Genomic DNA, 15,942 nt, shown 5'->3' with positions numbered 1-15,942 from the left:
GTAAACCAGAGGTGAATGCAAGATGGATGTGGGTAGGTGAAGTAGGTTCCTTATAGCCTGTGTCTCACTGCAGAATGGAACAAGAGCTGAACCTGTGGCTAACTAGCGCTGGGAACTGGTGTTTTCTTAAAAACAAAGAATCTGGTGCTGGCAGGAGACAGGATCACAGCAGGAGAGGGGAAGTGCAGACAGCTACAGACTTTTCAGTGCCATGTGGCCCCAAAAGTTTTTTCCCTCTGGAGATGATATTGCAGGCAGGGGAAAAAAACAGTCAGGAAGATGTGCTGGTTAGGCTCCTCATTGGCTTGACCTAAATTTTCCAGAGCAATGGCTTTTGGCCATGTCTGACTTTAACATGGGCTGTGGATTGATCTGTCTTTCTGAAAAACTGGCTGATTTTGGTAGGCTCTAAACATTACATTAGGAGATTAATTTTTTTTTAAATCTATGAGCCCAAACTATCAGCTTATCCAGAAGCATTATGGAAGACTTTCCTACAGCAATGCATGATAAATTTTATTCTGGTCACTGCTTTATTTGATATCACTGGGTGTGGGATCACATGACCACCAATTGTGTAATCTTAAGGAGGCTCCAGCCAAAGTAAAGAAAGGGAAGAGTTATAGTTAGGAATCTGTATTGACTTCAGGGAATTTGTGCCTTAGTGACCTCATAATGCATGATTTCCTAGTCTTAATTACAAGGCTGCTTTTGGATAGAAAACACAGTTTAATGAAACAGATCAGGGATATGAAGACTTTAAGGAAATTCAGGCATATGTCTATGGCCTAAGGAAGGAACTCATCCTTTCCTCAGAGGTGGCCATATAACCATTACCAAAACCAGATCTGACGGTCTACTATTATTTGCTCAGAATAATAGAATCATTTAGGTTTGAAAATACCTCTGCTGCTCCTGCTGCAGAGTTGTGGGCAGAGCTTTCCTTTCCACGGTGAGCCATCCACTTTCTGTGCCAAGCAATGTTCCAGTTGGACAGGCTGGCCCCCTGCTCTCACTCAGCTTTCTCGGGGTTTGCATTCACATCAGTAGATAGCTGCTCCTTCCCCAGCAGCATATCTGCTCCCACCCTTCTCTTGCACACCCTCCCTTTTGGGGAAACTCTTTTCAAAGCCCAGTTTTCAACAGCACACATCTATGCAAAGAAAGGCACCACAATATTTCAAAAGTTGAATCCTGCCCTTCCACAGAGATCCCAATGAAAGGAGAAGGCTGAACCAGGGAAAGATGCCTCTGTTTCTGTTTAAAACATTAATCACCCATAGCACAGCAATAAGCTCAACCATTTAAATCAAAAGCATTGAAGTCCATGACATCTACAAACACAACAGTTTGGCCAGAATCCAGCACAAGTCAACTTTATGAACAAGGATTCTTTCTCTACAGTGTACTGTAAGTCCCTCCTGGCACTTAAAACCTCTAGAGCATAGCTCCTGAAAGACTTTCAGACCATGGCTATACAGCAGCAACTGTGTCCTAACTTACCCTTCCTATGGTACCTTAATTATGCCTTGTAGGAAGTGTATCTTGCTGCAGTTGTGATTTTACTTACTTTTAATTTTTCTCTTTAAAGTTACTTTTACCCAGAGTCCATATAAGTAGGAAACTGGAGTTCATTACTTGAGGAAATGCAGAGAACTCCAGATGTGCTACACAATTAAATTACTGGTCTGACTGTGCTAATCACTGGGTAAAATCATAAAGCCTGTGTGATACAGCTCAGGTATATGCCAATTGTTTTTTCTCTTTCTAAAAACCTGTGTAATTATGCAAATTTATTTTGCACTATAAATGCCAGTAATTTCATGTAGATTTCATGCACCTTCCAGTCCTTATTATTGCACTCATCCAGTGCATTACATGGGAAGACATAACCATGTCCCACTGTGTTGATTTCCTTGTTCAGCAACTAAATGAAAATGAAACAAATACTGGTATTAACAAGTACTGTTATTTTAATTAGAGCTCTTGCACAAGCTCAGGCTCTGCCTTTTGAAATTTAAGGCCTAGGTAATTCATCTGAGAACTACATTTGAGGTATTTAGCTCTACACTGTAGGACTATTTCTTTTTTATAAAGACGTGATCCATGTTAGGTGAATGGTTGAACTCAATTAAATTAGAGGTATTTTCAAACCTAAATGATTCTATTATTCTGAGCAAATAATAGTAGACCGTCAGATCTGGTTTTGGTAATGGTTATATGGCCATCTCTGAGGAAAGGATGAGTTCCTTCCTTAGGCAATAGACATATGCCTGAATTTCCTTAAAGTCTTCATATCCCTGATCTGGTGCTCAAAGGTGCTGAGTAGCCTGCTACTGATTCCTAGGCCAAGTCTTGTCACCTGCTCTTTACAGAAAAAGAAGTGGACTTGCTTTTAACATGTACTAAGATAACAGTTGGTAGGCTACCAAGAAATGGGAATCTCTCATTTGGGGAAGTTGGACGTGTGGAGTAAGAGAATCTCTGCTTTGGGCAGCTTTACAAACAGACAGAGAAGGCAGAGGACATACCAAGGAAGGGGTGACCCACTTTGCAAAGGTACAAAAAAGGAACTGTCTTGTCCCACTTGCATCCTTCTGATTATTTAATCTGAGAGGTGGTTTGTTTGTTATTAACATAATTTGATGTTCCCCGTAACTAAGAGGAACTAAGTTATGATTTCCACATTACTCTGTAAATATGTTCCAGATCATAAAAACTAGTACTTTTCTTGGTATCATATTAGACCAGTTCTCCTTTGCTACCTCAATAAAGCACTCTAACAGCAGCTGTGAGATTTTCCCATATTACTAGAGTTCAGTAGTTAAAGCTGAGATCAGCAGGAGGAGAAAGTACAGCATGTTAGGCATTAGTGGCTCTGAAACAGCAAAGGCTGTAAGGGTTCATCCAGATCCAGAGAGGCCCTAAGAATATAATGCAGATTTTTAAAGCATGTGGAGTAATGTTTTCAAAGTATCTCTGTGCCCACATGCATGAAGACCAGTAACAGTGACTCTTCAGCAGATCAGTAAGGGATCTTTCTACTTCAAGATCAAATTATCTGCATCCTTCACAAACCACATGCTTTAGAAGATTTGTTTATTCCTGCAACCTGTTGCTAACCATGCTGATTCTTCAAAAATTGAATGAACTTTCCAAAGGTATTCCTTTTCCTCACGTTAATTCTGAGGATTTTAACTGGACCAGAGATCACACTGAAAAACCACAATCATGACCTGGCATATTCAGTTCAGCAGCTAAAATACCCCCTTTGGGATCACCTGGAAGACCACTGTGAAGAGAAGATGCTATATTACTTTGTCAGAGTAAGGATAAGGTTTTCAGAACTCAAGATCATGTAAAACTGCACAGCCCAGCTTTGAGCACTTCCTGAACAAGGGCTGTTTGGGTGCAGAAGCCAAGTGGATAGGCAGTCTCCCTGCCAATTTAGAGTGGAGCAGGGAGTTAGGAGCAGGCCTTTAAACTAGGAATACTGCGGAAGGTAGCAATTCTCTGATAAGCAGAAATTGTCTGTTATTACAGCACCAAATTCTGTAAAAATATGTAACTATTCATAGCTTTTCTTGGTACAAATCCTACCTTCTGTGATAGAAGACTGTATTAGTAGAAACTGTTCCTGTTAAAGCTAGTGGACTGGCCATAGGCAAGTGTACCCTTTACTAATTCTAAATGGGATTTGTTATGCATTATACAAAGTGAAGTTATATCAACTGTGGTTCAAGATGGCTTGCGACTCCTCCCTACACACAAGTTTCTCTTAGAATTGTTTCTGTCTCCGTTGTGTCCTAGGTATATGTTCAGAAAGGGGTTTTGTTAGTTTTTTGGAAATTCCTGTATGACTGAAAGTCAAGAGTCCTGCTGACTTTCACGAAGATGTGTAAGTTTCTTGGAGGCTTTCAGGAAGTCTTGCCTGTGTGTGCTATTTTCCTTACTGCTGCATGCTTATCCTCCTTCCCCAGAGTCAGGCCTAGTTTTAAATCCTTGAAGAGAGATAATAAAGCTGGATGAGTAAATGCATTTTTTGTCCCAGTCACTATACAACTTTTTTGAGGCTTTTATTACACAGTTGTGTGATGCATCTTCCATCAGCATCTAGACATATTGTTGACTATTTTGTTCATTTCTACTGTCTGCCTAGAATTTGTACTTTAGTCATGATTTTTATTCACAGGTCTTTCGGGTAACGTTCATTCTTTTTTATTTTGAAAAATAGGACAGGTTTATTCTCTCTACCCTGCAATAAGGCCCCATGAGACCAAGGTAAAGGGGTGGTCCTATAAAAAACAGGGGATGTAACAATGTCTGTCTGGCCCACAATCCCAAGATCATGCTCTGTCCCACAGTTTTCTGTACATATTAAAAATGTTCCAGTGATATATTTGAATTTTGACTGTTGTATCCTGAATTGCTCTTCAGACAGATAGAAGAGGAGGAGAAGGGGGAAGGCAGGAAGCAGTTGTGTAACAGCAGGGAGGTGGGATGATGCAGAAGAAGAAAGATGAATTTTCTGCAGTGTTGATTCTGTGTCCCCTCAATCCTTGCAGTTACCTGCTTTTTCCAGTGCCTTTTTGTAACCTCATGTAGGTCCTTTTCATACATGCACATGATAAAGTCCAGGCTGACATTTACTCCTGACATTTCTGAATGCAAAACTAGAGTAACAAAAAGAGTCTGTCCTCCAATTGGCTTTGAACAGCTCTTGAGAGGCATCATACATGGTGCACAAAGCAGAAAAAATCTTACCTATTAGTGGGACGGAGTCAGAAGTTGCAGGCATGATCTCAGCCACAAGCAGCATGAATACAGTCAGAGAAAGAAGGACAGTGATACCTGGAGGGAGTGAACATGTTTGGGAAGAATGAGGAAAATGAACTCTGCAGCTGCTCCTCTGATGTCTTTGCTGTTAAATATAGCTTTTTGTCCTGATATACAGCTAAGCCAAACCCATGACTTCATGTCTGTCAATGCAGATTAGAACTTCCACAAAGTGCGAGCATTTTTAGATGCAGCTCTATCTGCTCTCTTTTCACTTTTCTCTAATACACACAAACCCTTACTTCTCTCAAAGTAATGGAGCAATAATTTCTGCTGAGTGAAACGAAGCTTGCAAAACTGGTGAACTACAGTGCTTTTCCAAAACATTGCACAAAGCCCAAATGGCTGTTAAGGGCTAGGAGAGACTTGCACAGACAGGAGTCTAGATTTTGCTATTGCATATTATTTAACATCCCTCAAATCCATGGAGTCTGTTTTAAAAGAAGCTCTTTGTTCTATCTGGAAAGGCTGTTGCTAAACCTAACCACCCTGGTACTGAGAAAAGGTCAATGCATGAAAATCAGCTCCTGTTTTTGTGTCAACATTGTACTTCAGCTCAAATAACTCTTTTCCTTATCTTCATCCTGTATTTCATAGACAGCAATTGTACCCCCAATAGCCTATGTTTTACTTCTTGTAAGACAGGCTGCTCAGATACCTGATTTTTTACCAAAGGAAAACCCACTGAGGACACTTCATATGATTTAAAAGTCTCTGTCCTGAGACAGGACCATGCACAATTAACTCTTAAGGTCTCGTCTGGGCCAGTCTGGTGTATTTACAGCTCTCCCCTATCTTCTCTTGGAAGAACCCTTCCCATTTTTATCAACACACACAACAGCCCTTCCATGGCTGTCACTCCCTTGTGTTCTTAGGGGACTCATGGCTAGATGTTTTGAGAGCTGAACTTTGAAGGTGAAATTCCAGTGCCCAGCTGCTGCTGTTCACAGCCCTTCGCTCTTTGCTTCCTAGTATGTCCTGTCTGAAAAAGAGAGTTAGTGAGCTCTGGAATGCATTGAGACATACTAAAGAACGTAACAACAGGCACGACAGAATACTATTATTGCCACCTGTGCCAGCAACAACTTCAGCTTCCTCCCAGTCCAAAAGATTTTGTAGGTGCTTAGCACAGGATGGGTGAATGCCACACAAAAAGCTGTTATCCTTGTTCCTGCAACCAAAAAAGTACTTCTATTGCTCTTCTAGTGAAATCTTTATTCATCAAGCACCATAGAACCATGAGGTGTTTATTTTCTATTTTATAGGATGCTTATGAAACAAATGAATATTTTAGCACTTACCTAAAGAAATCTTCTCCCCTGAATCAGCTGGCAAAAGGAATACAAGCAGTGCTAAGCCAGATATGAGAACACAGGGAATGAGTAAGTTCAAGCCATAGTAGAGGGTGCGTCGACGCATGGTGATAGTGTACGTCACATCTGGATATGGTTCTTTGCAGCATTCATAGTACATCTCATTCCTCTTCCCTGGGACACCTATAGAGAGGGTGAGGAGAGCAGTGGGGAGAGGTGCAGGACTCCCAGTTACCTCCCTGGACTGGACCAAGAAGTGATGGTTTATGAACCAATGTGTGTCACCTCTGCTGCTCCTAGTCGACCTTCTGTGTTTTCTACGGTTTACTTTCATGCCTTCTGAGTCACTTGAACCTAGCTTAGCCAATAAAGCTCATCTGGGCCTGAACAAAACAGTCCTGGGCATCACAACCTCAAGAAGAAAAATGCGCATTCTGCCTTCCTGCATTCTGTGAATGGTGACATACTGTTAACGTGATATTCACTAGCACATGCAGCAGATTTTCTGTGTGACAAGTGCCACTGCTTCTTATTTTTCTGTGATCCGCTATACCTATTTGATTTTTTTTGTCAGGAAAAACAGGGTATGGCTTAATTTTCAAAATGGATGTCAAGTTGAGCTCAAAGACTATCATATCTGAAGGTGAAGAGACATAGCTGTCCAATACAGATGTACTGCAGGGTTGCCCATGGTGATCCTGCTGCAGCAGATTGCCTGACATGCTGCGTGATGGGGACTGCAGCAGCACTAGAAATGTCAGGAGAGCTGGAAGAACTCAGCACCTTGTATCTTTCATGCCAAAGTTGCTCACTTCTCTTTTGTTTCTGTGGACATGACAGATGATGTGACAATGTGTGCATTTTGGCAGGGGCTTAGCAAAGTTTTCTTGAAGTATATAGCTATGGCTTGCTTGAGGTGCTACTCAATGATTTTGCTGTATGAGCTAAATAAGTCCCTGTTTTGTTCTCCCCAGGTCAGGGTTGAAGGCAGATAAACCACAAACTCTTAATCAGGTATGCAAATTTATTGGACAAAGATACCCACTATAAAGGAGCACTGGACAGGGAGGAGTGCTCTGAAATAGCCGGACTTTAGGAGGACTTCACTAGGGAGTCCTCTGGCTTCTCATAAAACTGAACGTAATTTCTCAGATGCCCTAAATGGCAGAAATTGCCATTTATATGCAGTTGGTCAGGGCAGCTATTTCCTCATCTGTATATCCAGACTTGGGAGACAAAATGTCTTTTTTGCAACCTCTCCTTGAAGTTGTCTAAGTTCCATCAATTTCCGTAACATTGCTTGTGACTTACAGCTGCATAAGTGAGTTCAAAATAACTCACTAGAATCTCACTCTGAATAACTAGTTCTGGGCATAAGTTCTTTTGAAAATACAGGTATCTTCCAAAGCATAGAAGAGAGACATACTAATCTGCAGGTTTTATGAACTGGTAGACACTTCGATGCTTTTCTGGGTGAGAAAGATCCCTTTATGTAAAAGTTTTGCTGAAACATTTTTTACACCAATCAATTTTGCTGTTGTGTTAGAGTAAATTTGACAGTAGTGTTCCATTCTCCTACACAAGACACATCCAAGTTTAGTACTGACAAACTGCTCAGATGTGTCAGGACTAGTAGCTTTCATTTATGTACTCGGTGGCAGCCAATTGCTTCAGAACACAGTGTTTTCAGACACAGTTCAATGAATGTTGCTGAATGGCTGTCTCGGATACGTGGGGGTTTTTTTATCTTTTTTTGCTTCTTCTTAGATATATATTTTTAATATTTATATTCCATGTTCAATTGATTGTTTATTTCTATATATTTCAGGTTTGCCTTTGAAAATTAGACTATTGAAAATTTGTAGGCTGGCCAATTTACCCACTAAATCCCATTCTCCATTTGAGATGTAGTTGGAAATATCAGCCTCGAGCATCTGCAGGTCAATCAACCAGCCACTGTGAGTCCAGGAGCCAAACTTCAAATCACACTTCTGCACATCAAAGGGGAACCAGCGGACATCAATGTAACACGTGCTCTTCAAAATGCCTGTAGATAGAAATCAGTCACAATCAAGCACGTGCAGGGTGCATTTCATTACCCTTATCTGTCTCTGATTGTGAGCAAATTTCGTCTTCAGAAATTCTGCGTGACACAGTCATGGGGTAACCAAACAAGTATTGGAGATGGAAGATGCCGCCATGAGTAGAATAACCTCCCTTCCCCCACCAGTGAAGATCTCTGTCACTGCATCCTTGAGGTAGGTTGCCCAGGACACTACAGCCATGGAGAAGCAGCCCAGCCTGTCTCCAAGTGCTGGCTGGCCCTAGCAGGGTACAGGCAGTGTTGCTTGGTCTGACAGAAGCAAAGAGTACGCTCCAGGGGCTGAGCGTACTGTGACCAGCTCTTTGAAAGGAGTTCCTGGTCAGGCCTGCCTCAGACCCACAGTCCCTCGACAATACATTTTTGTGCTAAACTTTGCCCAGTGCTGACCTTTATCATCTGTGTGCTAACTGAGCCTTGAATTTTACTCTGAATGTGTCTAGTTCACTTTCTGGGATGCTTTAAGGGGCCTAAGGGGTAGGGAACAACAGTGGAGCAGCCTTCAGGAAAGTTCTTGCTGATCCCCCCTGGGCCCTATGGACCTGCTTGGAGACTGCTATGCTATGACACAAAGTTTAGGAATTTTTTGCCCACCACAGTGAGCAATTGTGGCATAGCCTGTGTGTTTGCTGGAGAGTCCATGGCTGCTGGAATCAGCAACACAGGTGAAAAGAGACTGAGACTTGGGCCCAACTGGCTGAGACCAACCCCAGTTTGTCTTTTGACCTGGATTTGTAGCCTCAGCCTGGCAGGAAGGGCTTCAATGCTGAGTGAGTGCTGCTCTTGGGGTCTCCTCTGCTCACGTCTCCACACAACAAAGACCCAGCTGGACTGCACATGAAACACGACAAGATGGTGCACACCACCTTACTTTGGATGACACCTTAGGTGGGCCTCTGGACATTCTGAGCAAACTGCTCAGGAGAACATTTTACTGATTTGTAAAGTGGAAATACACCACTGATAATGGACTTGAATTTTCTTAGTGGGTCTGTCCCATTATTAGACAGCTTGCAAAATTTCCATAGACAGATTTTAAACACCTTGGTTTCATTAATGAAGGAAATCTGCTTGAAATTGTGATTAAAAGTGAACAAATACTCTCTGTGCCCTACCTGGAGGAATATATTGGCAGGATCCAGAGTAGTTCACCAGCACATTTGTGTGAAATGTTGCATCAAACCTTTCATCTGCACTGTAACACAGTATAAACAAAACAGAACAAAAGAAAGAAAAAGCAAGCTGATCTGTGAGTAAAGATATAATTGTTAACATAAAAATAACCTTTTGACTGAATTATGTTCCTACATCTGGGTGAGGAATTTACCCTTGACCAATATCTCAGTTCCTCATAGTTACTGTCGGCCTGCACCTGGGCAGGCTGCTTGCATGCTGCAACGTCCTAAAAAAGTGACACACAGAGTGTTGTATGTCTCAGAACAAAGGCAGAAGGAAAAGTGGCAAAAGTGTCACATTAGCTGTATCCAAAAACTGGACAGTTGGGACAATGAGGCCTTTCTAGGGCACCTGTCAAAATGAGGCAGTTCACCACATAAATCAAGTAATCTGTACCTTACCCAGATATCTATTGTAACAGCAATGGTGGCCTGATGTAACAATTCTGCAGTCTCCTGAGACAGAGAGGACAGGAGTTTGCTTTCAGCATTGGAAAAAACCACTGGAGAGAAGTTATTTTAGGAGCTTGTAGGAGGAGAATCATTGAGACTCCAAGAGCAAAAGGGACCAAGAAAAGAGAATTTCTTCACTATTCCAACAATTCTGAGAAAATTAAAGGAGTTAAATAAAATCAGACAAGGACATGATTCTTCAAAGAAGCAAGTCTGGAGGCTTGTTCCAGATGGTCTCTTGGGAAAAAATTAACCACAGAGGGATCACCTGACTTGTAAAGCCTTGCCTGTAGTGGCTATGTGCAGGTCTATATTGCACGACTACACCATTCTTACCCTGTCTTTCAATCAGATGTAAAAAATTCAGAGCCTCCATTACTCTTCTGATCTGTTTTTTATCCACGTCTTGAGCTCTCAGTCCTCAGTATTGTCCCCAACACAAAACAGGGGATGACACTCAAAAGGCTAAGTCCAGAATGAGTGATAATTATCAAAGACATAAAAAGCAACAAAAAAGGGTTTTATAAATACAAGGGGACAATGAAAAGACAAAGGATCGATCCATCACTTGGTATGGAAGGGAAAAAAAAACAACAGGGTGCAGAGAGCTGCAGTATCCTGCACCCTGTGTGCTTCACTCTTTGCAATTAATTCTCACCCAGCAGCAGGAGTCCATCACAGAGCAGGGGATGAACGGGTTAAGGAAATGTAGATAAGACAGATTCTACTCAGCAGATGTGATGAAATTTACTCTTGAGAACTGAAAGGACTGGCCGAAATATCCTCTGAAGCATTAACAATTATCTGTGAGAGCTTGTGGAGAAAAGGGAAGGGCATGGTGATTTAGGGGAGATCAAAGAGAATTCTGACTTCCTTTAAAGGTGAAATCATAGACACATCAGCCTAACTTCAAAGAAAATGGGGTGAAACATCTGGCATAGATTTGTGAAGGGCCAAACACATCAAATCAATCTATTTTTCTGACTAAGAGGAGGCTGGTGATCTATCTGAATTTCAGCATGTTCTTATAAACTACAGTAATATCGACCAAGCTGTATGCCTTTTTAGAGACCGAAAAGGAATAAAGAGACAGTAAGAACCAAAGCTGAAGTAATGAAGAACACTTAAGCAAGCTAGGTGTCTCCAGGCCTCCTTTGGATATCTTGTAGCGAGGGTTTGGAATGAAAGATGGATCTTGGTGAACTCTGGAAACAAAATGCAATTTATTCTGGGTAATTAAAAAGCATTACCCTGAAAACTGTCAGAGATATACATAACAGGGAAAATCTAGTAAGCCAGCAGAGCTGAATTACAACATCTGGGGTTTGCAAGAGATCAAAAAATAAGTACAGAACTAAGATATTATTAGAGAAAACCCTAAATCCCCTCCTCCTGGAAAGCATTAAGGAAACTTTAACAGCATTAAGCTGTCTAGAGAGCTTCCACTTCATTCAACACTGCAGAAATGCTGTGTAGAGAGCTAGATTCATCTCTGGAGAAGGAAAAACAGATTAGAGAGTGTTCAGAGTGGAAGAAGAATGATGGAGAGGTTTATAAAATATGTGATAAGGAAAGTGAGAAGATAATTCATTTGTTTACTTCAATCAGAAACACTATGACAGATACATGACAATAGTTCTCCTGCAGATACAGTAATTTTGAAGAGAATATAGATAATTTTCTCTCTGTGTTCACTGAGAAAAAGCTGACGAAGACATGCAGAAGGAAGAGTTGGACTGGCTATTAGAAAAATCTCTTAGCTGATGCTTGCTTCTTTTTGTTACTCTTTAAAAGTAAGAGCTAAATCCATAGAGGGCAAAAGGCCAGTAATATCAGTGAAGCACAGCTGATTTTCAGCACCTAGTTCTAGTCTCCTACTGGCCATTTCACATCTTGCTTACCTGTTATACAGAAGAATGTCTGGTACCCAAATCTGGTCAGCAGGAAATCGCAGGTTCTGCACTCCTGGGTATTCATACTGATCCCAGGACAAGTAAACATCAACCCAGGACTGTTGGCAAACACATACATCAGATTATATGAGCTTGTAAAAGTCTCCTAAATTCTCTGGAATATTATGGGAACAGAACAGGTTTTGCCAATAGCAACAGCAGCAGTATGATAATAGTTTAATGCTTGGCTTTAATTATTAAGAAAGGCTGGCATATATAGAGGAAATAATAGTGTGACTACTGAAGACAGTGTCTAGCTCTTCATCTCGTGGCCTGAAGCCAGACATCCCAAACCTTTCCTGGTGGGCTAGCAGAAACACTGGCAGTAGGCATCTCCATGAGGTATGCTGGTTCTGAGGTGAAGTGTTTTTTGAGGTGGTCAGTGGTAGGTGGACCATGGTCTGAGGGTCCCCGTTGGGTGGAAATAATTTAATCTGTTACAGAGGTTGGGTGACTCTTTTCCTAACCACCTTGCTTTGAGAGGTAGGTGAGTGAACTTTATATGCCAAGGAGTTGTTTCTGATCCCATCTCCTCCACCTCAACACAGTTAATTCAAGATAGGTGCAGGAACTGCTTTTGGGATGAACCTTGTGACTTACAATGAAGCTCAATGGGAGGGCTGCAAGGGAAACCCTTATCAGTGCCAAAACTGAAGAACATCTCTGCAAGGGACAGGACACCCACAGGCTCTGACTTAACAATCCTGTAGTCATATAGGTTTGTCTGGGTTAGTTTTTGCAATTTAAAAATACTCATTTCTGCTGCAAATCCCAGCAGGTAGCTGGGGAAGAAACAGCCTTTTCAGTTGAACATACTAATATAAGCTAGTGTTTGGCTGCAAAAGTCAAAGCAGAATTAGTTGAATCATTCAAGTCTCCCACTGGTTTTTCCTTCAAGAACTGCTTCTTTCCTGAGCACAAGCCCTTGAGGAGATCTGTTTACACAGCGTAAGAAAACTCTGTATCCCTCATCAGAGGCAGCCAGGCAGACCTGATGGGAAACTCCCTCCCACAAAGCACTTAGTGAAGGTCAGTTTTGCTTATCCTGCATGAGTAGTGCAGGTGAATTCTCAGCTGGAGCAGTTGCAGAAGAGGGAGGAGGAATGTTTATGGAAGAGGTTTGTAAAGCACGAGGGAAGGCAATATCCCAGAGAGGTGCCTGGGTGCTGCCAGCAGCAGTGCAGCATTGGGCTCTCTGTGGTCCCTGGACACCTCATCACCCACTATGAGTAGTCTCCATGTGGTCCAGTGACCACTTCTGTGTTCAGGGGCAGGTGTCCTGGCTCCCAATTTCATGCAGAGGTGGGATTTTCCCAGAAGTGGCAAGTGCAGGTTGCCTGGGTCTTACTAGGTGCCTGGCTTGTTTTCAAGTTCCCATCACTGGTTATGGAGAGGGCCTTGAAGATTCTCTTCTTAGCTATGATGGGACTCTAACTCCCTCTTTGTTACTAGATCCCAACATCCACTGGCAAAACAATGCAGTTGGTTTCCTCCAAAAGTCAAAACGTCTGTCCAAAGGATTAGTGTAATCTCCTGAATTTAATTTTCAATGCTAAAAGGAGCACTAGGGAAATTTTAAAGGACTCAAAATGACTGCTTGCATTACATTACACACAAGCTATAAGATAGCAGTCTTGCTTTTAAGCTAAGAAATCATATCCAGTAGTTTTCAATTAGACAGTTTCTCTACTTTACTGACAGAGGTTACTCACCATCTGTAGCCAAGCATTGGTGATCAACACCTGATTCTTCTCATCCTTTGAACAAAAGGAGAAAGGAAAGAAAAGACAGGAGAAAAAGGGATGAAATAGTTTGATTAGAGGTGGAAGAGTTTCTGTGTCTTTTAGAGAATCCAGACTCTTGGGGTACATAAACCAAACTCCATGGAGTAGATTGTGAGCTCACTGGAACACCACTATTTGGCCCAGACAATCGTGACTTTTTCACTATCCTTTAAATCCACAGATCTCCTGTGTTTATCGTAACTGATTAACAATAGAAAGGAAAGTATTAGATGATTTCTCTTATTTTTCTGGGGACGAACCCCTTACCAAGTTTTACCTTCTAGCTACTTGCTCAAAACAAGATGTTTTCCAGTACCACACTGTATGTCATAGTTGGGACACTTTACGTTGTATTTGCGGCCACTGCAAAGCAATGGTGAAAATAATGCTGGAAGTGCTGTTCCTTTTGAGTGTCAGTGCTACGTAGTTAGCTCTGGTTAAAGGAAAGGAAGGACAGGCCTTGGGCAGAAGCTATCACTTGACAAAAAAGGACACGATGCTGCCTGAGAGGGAGCTCACACGGCACCTGCACAGAGCAGGAGTCTGCAGGTTCAGACCCACATGCAGAGGCCATGGGGAAGAATCTCTTACAACAGAAACAAGATGCTCTCACCACCCAGCTGGTGCCCAAGTTCTTTGGGGAGTCACAAGGTGCCCAGTTTTCTGCAGTTACCCTGCAGGTGCAGGACCCTGCACAGTGGGGAGGGAGAAGCAGGGCTGTGGAGTTACTGTGGTGCAGAAACACAGGTCCACAAAGACGACCATAGCCATGCCCTGCACTTCCCAGGAGCTGAGGCTGCGGTGCTCAGGGGGACTGGCTCACTGTATGCCCAGCTGTCCCTGTGTGTGTCCATGCCCTAGGAAGCTTACATGGTTGTCTGCAGTGTTTGGGGTGGGAGACATTGCAACTGCAAGCTGCTTGGCAGGAATTTAAACCATGCAGAGAGTTCCATGGACAGGCAGGCCCTCTCTTGTCATGTCCTTACTGCAGTACTTACTCTCCAACAAGGTAGAAAAACCTAAACTGCCTTATTCACTTTGGAAAAATGCCAGTTTGCTCACCTCAAGCTACATTCCTTCTGCCTTTCCTCCCCTCCAACCCTCCTGAGCTACCCTCACAGTACATATGCAAAGAAACTACCCCAGAAATGTCAGGGAAGAGCTGCTCAAAACCAAACTGCAACATCTTACAGTGAGCTGCAACCCTAGGAGTGTGTGGTCTTCTGAGAGTCCTCTGGAGTTACTTCTTCTGTGTCCCATGCAGGAACTCCAGACTCCTAGGCTAATACATGAAGGAGAACTGCCCAGAGAAGTCTCCTCTTTACTGATTCCCCAGCACACCAGACACTGGACCAGTGGTACTGCTGAACTCTTAGCATGAGCCTTGTCTGTAGCATGATCTCCTCTCCTTTCATTTGGGTTGTTGGAGTTCCAGAAACACCACAACCTAGAAAGGGAGACATCATTGATCTGGAGGATTCCTGATTGTTTCGGCACTGTGGCCAGAGTTAGGCTCTCGCCAGGCTCCTGTCTCCAGGAAAGGTGAATTTCAGACATGAAACAGGTCTTTGCCATAGTGATTCACACAAAACTGTCTACCACCCTACCTCGAGTCCTCTTGGGACCTGACTACACTGCTTCTGCTGCTGTGAGATGCCACACAAAAATCAGATGTGATTTTATATTGTTATACTGTTCATATATTTCCCTTTCTCCTCTCTGCTGCTTTAGCAAATGTATGCCTCTCTCTATGCAAACGACAACCCACCTCCAGAGGCCTGGTCCATCTGCACCCCCTTTTGTTCCCTTGGTTGCTGTGGTTGAAGCAAGTAAGAAAATCTGCAGAAAAGTAACAGAAGGACTGGGCTTGTTGAGACAAGCATTTTAGATGCTGAAGGATTCAAACACCATCTTGAAAAATAAAATCCTAAAGTAGAGAATAACCCCAGAGCTGATAATTGATAGAGTCATCAGAGATATCTGTGTCCACTGACCAGGAAATGAAAGCAACCCAGCAACACAGAGGTTGTGTCCCAGGGATCCTGAGAGGCCAGCTGCCAGCCCATCTCACTGATGCATCCCTGGCCACCAATGACTCCTGAAGTGTCCTGTAGGGCTGGTGAGCATGACGGTCCTCTGAATTGCACATCAAATCCTAACAATATTTTATGTCATTAGCCAAATAATGCTTTATACTTGTAACCTGCACATGTCCTCCTAACAAAGACTTTCTGTGCACTCTCAAAGGAGCTTGAGCACCATGATTAAAAACATGGTCAGCAACAGTCAGCCAGTGCCTTTGCTGTGCAAAATTAAGGATTTTCCCCA

The 15,942-nt window shown here is 42.5% G+C and overlaps 1 protein-coding gene across 1 annotated transcript in view; it reads right to left on the bottom strand.

Moving 5' to 3' along the window:
* The window catches only part of LOC125319981 (neuronal acetylcholine receptor subunit alpha-7-like), a 58,063-nt gene that overhangs the window by 12,480 nt on the left and 29,641 nt on the right, over positions 1-15,942 (bottom strand). Inside the window, exons 3-8 of the mRNA XM_048291848.1 lie at positions 13,543-13,587; positions 11,780-11,889; positions 9,366-9,445; positions 8,029-8,196; positions 6,138-6,332; positions 4,765-4,851 (exon numbers count right to left, since the gene is read on the bottom strand). Of these exons, the coding sequence (XP_048147805.1) occupies positions 4,765-4,851; positions 6,138-6,332; positions 8,029-8,196; positions 9,366-9,445; positions 11,780-11,889; positions 13,543-13,587 (685 nt within the window). The remainder of the gene's footprint in view (positions 1-4,764; positions 4,852-6,137; positions 6,333-8,028; positions 8,197-9,365; positions 9,446-11,779; positions 11,890-13,542; positions 13,588-15,942) is intronic.

This window comes from Corvus hawaiiensis, chromosome Z, assembly GCF_020740725.1.
Source record: "Corvus hawaiiensis isolate bCorHaw1 chromosome Z, bCorHaw1.pri.cur, whole genome shotgun sequence".
Taxonomy (NCBI): Eukaryota; Metazoa; Chordata; class Aves; order Passeriformes; family Corvidae; genus Corvus; species Corvus hawaiiensis.
Note: the sequence above shows the minus strand (reverse complement) of the source record. Positions and strands in the feature narration are given on the sequence as shown.